At 48.4% G+C, this 7,618-nt stretch overlaps 1 protein-coding gene across 1 annotated transcript; it reads right to left on the minus strand.

The window, feature by feature from the left end:
• Positions 1-3,709: 3,709 nt before the first annotated feature.
• On the minus strand, positions 3,710-4,606 carry NPB (neuropeptide B). The gene is made up of 2 exons (XM_074224875.1): positions 4,367-4,606; positions 3,710-3,885 (listed from the first exon to the last, which is right to left on the minus strand). Exons 1-2 carry the CDS (start codon positions 4,586-4,588, stop codon positions 3,757-3,759), a joined length of 351 nt encoding a protein of 116 aa, XP_074080976.1. The 5' UTR covers positions 4,589-4,606; the 3' UTR covers positions 3,710-3,756.
• Positions 4,607-7,618: the final 3,012 nt, after the last annotated feature.

The raw sequence follows: 7,618 nt of genomic DNA on the forward strand, positions 1-7,618 counted from the left end.
CATCCATTTGTGGTATTTAAACAGGGAGGAATATAGGGCAAGGCAGAAAGTGAGTGAACTATTAGAAGAAATTTCTTCTTCAGAAATGCACTACACAGAGCAAATCTCAAATCCAGAAAAGTTTAAAAAAACAAGTCAATCTACACAGTTGCAGATTTCCTCTGAAAAAGTCTTCACATAATTTTTTTTGTGCTCCAAATGGTCTCTCCAGTTTTTTTGTCTCTGTCCCAGTACTTCCACATGAACTCTTCCTGAGTTCAAATCCGATCATAGACTCTTATTAGCTGTATGACCCTGGGCAAGTAAATCACTTAACCCTGTTTGCCTCAATTTTCTCATCTGTAAAATGAACTGGAGAAGAAAATTACAAACCACTCCAAGTATCTTTGCAAAGAAAATCCCAAATGGGGTCACATACAGAGTCAGACTCAGCTGAACAAAATAATTTTTATGCCCTTTTTTAAAAAACTAAGACATTAGCTTCTATTCTGGGTCTGAAACACTTTCCCATCACATCTCTGGTTTCCCTGGCTTCCTTTAAATTTCAGCCAGTTCTACCTTCTGCAGGAAGCATTTCTCAATCCTCCTTAATCTCTCTGGAACTAACCTCAATTTATTCTGCATGGATCTTGTTTGTACAGTTGTTTGCAACTTGTTCCCCCATCTGATTGTGAACTATTTGACTATTTGTGAATTGGAATGCTTTTTTTTGCCTTTCTTTATCATCATAATCAATACTTAATAAATATTTATTGACTGACAACTGACAGGCAGGCACTGTGCTAAGCAATGGGAATACAAATACAAATAGAAAGAAAGATATTCTCCCAGCCCTCAAGAAGGGCATTCTAATTCCTCATTCTATGAAGGAAGACAATTACAGAAAAGAGAGCTGAAAAGTGGGGAGAGGAGAAGGAGAGGGAAATGAATTGTGGGGTGAAGTTGGGAGAATAAAGGATGACTTCTCTGGGTCTTATCTCAACCTAGAGGCTCCAGGAGGAAACTGCCAGTGGGAGGAAATGAGGCTGATTCTTTCCAGTGTTTTCCTGCCCTGACCTCTAATAAAGGAAAACAGTTGGACACTATGCAAAATTCATTACCTTTAGGTGGTCTGCCACCTCTCTACTGAAATAAGAGGATTTTTATCTTCAGTGCTCTGGAACCTTCCTGATGTCTTCTAGTGTTCTTTTCATTTACATTCTTATAGTTGCTATATTGTTCCCCAGGTTCTGTTTTTTTTTTTCAGTGCATCAGTTTACACAAATCTTCCCATGTACCTCAGAGTCTCTCACATTCCCTATTTCTTATATAATAAGTATAGAAGAATATTTCTTAAATCACTTTTGGGTCTCCTTAATAAGGTGTTAGTTTTCATTAGATTGTAGGTCTTTCACAAGGGGTAAACTCACATGAACTCCTGTTCTCTTCCCCCTTTAGCATTACATAAAAAATAACTTACTGGAGTAGGGACCATATTCTATTGAAATTGCTGTTTAAAAGTAGCAGATTTAAGTGCTTTTGCAAGAATAAAATCAGGGGTACTAGAATAAATCAAGTTAATATGTATTTTGCTTAAGAAAAGGGAAATGGGGCAGCTAGGTGGTGCAGTGGATAGAGCACCAGCCCTGCAGTCAGGAGTACCTGGGTTCAAATTCAGCCTCAGACACTTAATAATTACTTAGCTGTGTGGCCTTGGGCAAGCCACTTAACCCCATTTGCCTTGCAAAAACAAAAAATAAGAAAAAAAAAGGGAAATGATAAATACTGTAGGGGATTCCTGCAAGCATTCCAGAGAACAAATTGGAACTATGCCCAAAGGGTTATAAAACTGTGCATACCCTTTGACTCAGCAATACCATTACTTGGGCTTATATCCCAAAGAAAATAAATAAAAGGGAAAATGACTTATATGTACCAAAATATTTATAGAATTTCTTTTTTTTGTAGTGGCAAAGTATTGGAAACTGAGGAGATAGCCATCAATTAGAGAATGGCTGAACAAATTGTAGCATGTGATTGAGATGGAATCAAAGAGAAGATGGAAAATGCCAGCCCCATTTCAAGTTGCTGGGGGAATAGACTCGTGCAAGAAGCCAACATGAGGGCAACTATTATCTCCATTTTATCCCTGTCCCCGGTTTCTTGCACTAGAAACTTGTAGTTTCCCAGTGAGTAAGATCTAGGGCACTCTCCCTTGCTTAAGTGGAATTACCTTGCTCATAATAGGAGAGCTCTTTCACTGTTTAGTCCGGCAATTGGATAAATTAGTTTCTTGTGAGGGTTCCCCCCCCCTCAGTGTTATGTGTATTCACTGTGGAACTTGTATTTAGTGGATAAGAGGTTAAACTTTGAATATAAATCATAGGGTCCTGCTTCCTCCATTAAAATGAAGCAGCAATTGGAAGTTGGATTGGACCTGAAAACCACATCCTCTAGACTAATAATATTTAAGGTAACAGAACAGATAGGAGTCTAACCCAGTACTCGTCTAACCCACTACTCCCTTTCTCAGAGAACAGAGTAGTTAAGCTTCTAGTTCCAATTCCTGCTTCCCCTCCTGGAAGGAAATAAAGTCTTCCTTGGAGAAGAGGCTAGAGATATCAATTCCTCTTTCCTTCCAGCCACAAAATGAAATCTCCATAGTACATGGGGTCTTGCTACAATATGATCATAGATTTAAACCTAGAAGAGATCTCAGAGACCACCTACTCTAATCCCTTAATTTTGCAGATGGAGAAACTAAGGCTCGGAGATAAAAAGTTCAAGATCATACAGGCAGAGATTCTGAGTGGGACTTGAAGTCAGTCAAGTAAATTAAAATAAATATTTCCCCACTGTACCACTACCACCTTTTAAAAAAAATTCAATTTATTTTTATTTCCAGATCCTTCTCATAAATTCCTTCCTTTCAGAAAACCATCTGTATCCAGCGAAAGAGCTGTGGAGTTTGAACAAAGATCAAGGTCTATTACCTTTAATTTAGAAAAAAAAAACCCATCTTATTGTCTGATCTTGCTATCTCTTATACTTTATGTTTCTTCCTTAAGAATATGATTTCTCTCTCATCACACTCAATTTGGATCAATGTACAACATGGAAACAAAGTAAAGAGTGTTCTCTGTGGGGGGGGGAAGTAAAATTAGGCGAAAAATCGTAAAACTCAAAATAAATAAATTCCTTCCTTTCAGCGTAGGTTCCTTGTTACCCTAAGATTGAATGATGGAGGTCTCTCCTTCCCTTTCATTTAGTTTTTCCCAAATCTGTTGGGGGGAACCCAACTAAAACCAAATGATCGGGGCAGGCAGCTAGGTGATAAGTGGCTAGAGCACGGGCACTGGAGTCTGGAGGACTCGGGTTCAAGTGCAGCCCCACCCCGCAAAAAACCCAAGCCGCCGGGTCGGTACAGTCTTTCCTAGCGAGTGTGCTTCCATCCCGCCGCAAGCCGGGCTTCACGTAGCACCAAGCGGCCGCGGCCGAGGCCCAGGCGCGGCGCAGAGTGCGGCCCCGGCCCACCAGCAGAGGGCGCCGGAGGGGGCGGGGCCAGAAGGGAGGGGCCTCCCGAGCCATTTGCAATTGGTGCGTCTCAGACCCTGGGGGCCCCGCCCCGCCCCGCCCCGCCCCGCCCCCGCCGGCGGAGTCCAGCACGCGGAGCCTCGCTGCGGTCTCAGGTTTCACTTTATTCAGTTCGGGGAGGGGGCGGCGCGGGGCGGCGCGGGGCGGCGCGGGGGGCCGCATCCCGGGGGCCGGGGCCGCCCCTCAGGCGCCGGGACAGTCGGCCGAGTCCAGGGACAGGAAGACATCCGCCTGGCACTGGAAGGTCCCGAGCCCGTCCGGGAGCGGCGCGCAGCTCCGCAGCTTCGGGGCCACGTCCTTCACACACACGGCCTGGGCAGCGGGGCCCCCCGAAAGCGTGAGGAGCCCCGGCCCCGCTCCGGCCCCCCGGCCCGGCCCCGGCCCCGCTCCAGCCCCCCCGGCCCGGCCCCCTAGCCCGGCCCGGCCCCCCTCCAGCCCCCCGGCCCGGCCCGGCCCCCCTCCAGCCCCCCGGCCCGGCCCGGCCCCCCTCCAGCCCCCCGGCCCCGCTCCAGCCCCCCTCCAGCCCCCCGGCCCGGCCCCCGGCCCCGCTCCAGCCCCCGACCCGGCCCGGCCCGGCTCCGGCCCCGCTCCAGCCCCCCCGGCCCGGCCCCCTAGCCCGGCCCGGCCCCCCTCCAGCCCCCCGGCCCGGCCCGGCCCCCCTCCAGCCCCCCGGCCCGGCCCCCTAGCCCGGCCCGGCCCCCCTCCAGCCCCCCGGCCCGGCCCGGCCCCCCTCCAGCCCCCCGGCCCGGCCCGCCCCCCTCCAGCCCCCCGGCCCGGCCCGGCCCGCACTCACGAGGCTCCGGACGCCGGCTCGAGGCTCGGGCCAGGCGCTGCCCCTCAGCGGGTCGGAGCGCCGGGCGTAGGGCGAGCGGCGGATGCCCGACAGCAGCCCCGACGCCCTGCCCACGGAGTAGTAGCTGGGTCCGGCCGCTTGCTTGTACCAGGCGTGCCCGGGCGGCGCCAGGAGCAGGCCGAGCGCCAGGGCGGCCAGCAGCAGCGTCCCGGAGGAAGGCATGGGGGCGCGGGGCGCGGGGCGCGGCTGGGGCGGCGCGGTGTCCCTGCGGCCTTGGCCTCGGCCCCCCGCGCCGCGCCCCCTTATATCCGCGGCGAGGCAGGCGCGCGGCGGGGGGAGGCGGGCCTGGGGGCTGCGGGGCGGAGCCCGGCCCCACGCGCAGGCACAGACACACACAGACACGCAGGCACAGACACACGCACACACACACAGACACGCAGGCACAGACACACGCACACAGACACACACAGACACGCAGGCACAGACACGCGCACACACACACAGACACGCAGGCACAGACACACGCACACACAGACACGCACAGACACGCACACACATCTGGCTCGCAGCTCGGTGCCTAGGAAGACATGAGGAAGGCCGGGCCAGGTGCGCACCACACGGGGCCCAGGCAAGTGCTCGGCTGGACCACAGCGGAACCCACCGCCTCTTCAGCCCCCCCCCCCCCCATCTGATGGACGAGTCCTTTTCAGATCACTTTGTTTTGGAATGCAGATAAGCAGCGGGGGAGTGCAGGGGGACACAGGAGGGCACAGGAGCTGGCGGGCAAGGTCGACCCTCCCGGGCCAGTGGTGTAAAGTGCTATTATCTCATTAGACGTGAATAAAAAAGTAACGATTTGGTAAATATTTAAAATAGACTCCTGGGGGCAGCTAGGTGGATAAAGCACTGGCCCTGGAGTCAAGAGGACCCGAGTACAAGTTCGACCTCAGACTCTTAATTACCTAGCAGCATGACCTTGGGCAAGTCACTTAACCCCCTTGGCTTCTAAAACCAAAACAAATCAATCCATGGAGATTCTGAGAACTTAGCAGGTTTTTCCATTATGGGAAAATGGGGAGGGGGGCAGGGGTGAATCTGGGTCAGTGATATCTGGGACAAGGTTGGAAAAACAAGCTCTTGGGAGCCTGAGAACAACTGTCTTAAATTGATACCACTTCCCAGAACTCTAGGGAAGAACGGGGTGGGGGAGCAGAAGTCTTAAACCAGTGGATTTGGATAATGGGTAGATCAACTTGAGAATATGATGGTCAGGGAAAGAAGCTCACAAGGCTTAGATGACTACAGGAAGCAGCATGTTTGAAGGAAGTTTTTTAAGACTGGAGTGAGAATGAGGAAAGAGATGGACTTCCTCAACTATCCTTACCCAAAATGTGAGCCCCTTTCTCTGTTACAAGACTGATAAAAGCAGGACTAAATCTTCCTTTAAGGGGTATTCAATACTATCAGGAGTATTAAATGCAAACTGCATGCATAGCATTACTTAATATAAAGTAAGTTTAAAAGGACAAGACTCAAAGTATTTCCAGATTTTATTAGACAAACTATACTTTTTGTAACTTTCCTGGGGAAAGAAATACATCCAGTTATATCAAGCCATGCCTGGAAACAGCTTCTAGCATGCCTGGCCTGCTTAGTAGTCATCTAAACTTTGAAGAAGAGAGAGACAGGAGGAATGGATAACAAGCTCTGATATTAAAGGTGAAGTAGATTATTTCTAAGGTGCCCTTTTTTTCATCTCTTCATCATATGAATCTATATCAGAAGGCTGAAAAAATATAATAAATTACAATACCCCTAGTATTAGGGCTACCAAGGCTGGCAGAACTGCCACCAAGTACTGGTTTAGCATGGCAAATCCCTTGAGAGTGGTGAGGAGGAAAGTCTAAGGTTGTCTAAGAAGGTTCCAACTGACCTAGATTAGAAATGGAGGTCCAAGCTCCTATACTCATCAAAATTGGACTCACCCATGAATTTATGAAAAAGAGAAGCAGGGCAGCTAGGTGGCACAGCAGATACAGCACAAGCCCTGAAGTCAGGAGGACCTGAGTTCAAATCCAGCCTCAGACACTTAATAATTACCTGGCTGTGTGGTTTTGGACAAGCCACTTAACCCCATTTGCCTTGCCAAAAAAAAAACTAAACTAAAAAGTTAGAGAAGCTTACTTTTTGGAAAAAAAAAAAAGAAAAAAGAAAAACTTTACCTAGCTCATCAGAGCAGTGTCAATATGTAGTGACCAATATGTATTAATTTTACTTCACTAAAATATTTGGTACAAGGGAGGAGGCTTCAAAGGATCAGGTGCCTTTAAGGAGTTAACAATATTTTATAAGAGCATTAGTAAAATAAACAAATGGGGGGGAATGAATGGCCAGCTTCAGTGGCCATTATGGTTTCAGAGGATCATAGATTTAGAAAGAGACCTTAGAGGCCATCTGGTCCAACTCCCACATTTTACAAATGAGAAATACGAGGTACAGAGACACAAAGTAGGATCATTTTGTCCAGGGTCACCATAGGAAGTGTTTGAAGCAGAATTGGACCCTAGGTCTTCCTGCTTCCTAAATAAATCAAGTATCCTCTCCACTATGCCACAGTGACGTTTTTTCAAGGCAATGGGGCTAAGTGGCTTGCCCAAGGCCACACAGCTAGGTAATTATTAAGTGTCTGAGGTCGCATTTGAACTCAGGTACTCCTGACTCTAAGGCTGGTGCTCTATCCACTGCACCACCTAGCCACCCGACAGTGACTTTCAAAAGAATGACTTAAGAGATGAAGAGGATTGAACCTGAAGTTTCAAACATGTAAAGCAAGCCTTCTATAATGAAGTACCTTTCCCAATTTTTCTTGTTCTGTTTATCAGGGGCTTCATCATGGAACCATTCTGGGATAGAAAATCTAGTTCCATTTGTGTTTGATTTCTTTCCTCAAATTTCTCATTCTACAGTATTCACCACACCCTCCCCAAACCCCTTTTCTACTCTGCCAACAACAAAACTTCTCTAAGATCTGGCTACCATCCCCTTCTATTCCCTCAGACTGTTAAACAGGCTGCAAATTAAATTAATTGAGAATGCTATGCATGCAGAAATAGCTACTGTCTTAACCCACAGTATCCTAGTCACTCTCTTGTCCCCTTCCTCGTGTTTATGTCTTCTTACCTGTTTAATTTACATCAGCAAGCCCTAAAGCACAGTAAGTCTCCTCAATTTTTTTTTACAGGAGGGCTTCAC

The sequence above is a fragment of the Macrotis lagotis genome, chromosome 2, assembly GCF_037893015.1.
Source record: "Macrotis lagotis isolate mMagLag1 chromosome 2, bilby.v1.9.chrom.fasta, whole genome shotgun sequence".
Classification (NCBI taxonomy): Eukaryota; Metazoa; Chordata; class Mammalia; order Peramelemorphia; family Peramelidae; genus Macrotis; species Macrotis lagotis.

Coding starts and splice junctions, on each gene's coding strand:
- NPB (XM_074224875.1), bottom strand. CDS start 4,588: ATGCCTTCCTCCGGGACGCTGCTGCTGGCCGCCCTGGCGCTCGGCCTG. Junction 3,886..4,366: donor GAGCCGGCGTCCGGAGCCTC/GTGAGTGCGGGC, acceptor CCCGCTGCCCAG/GCCGTGTGTGTGAAGGACGT.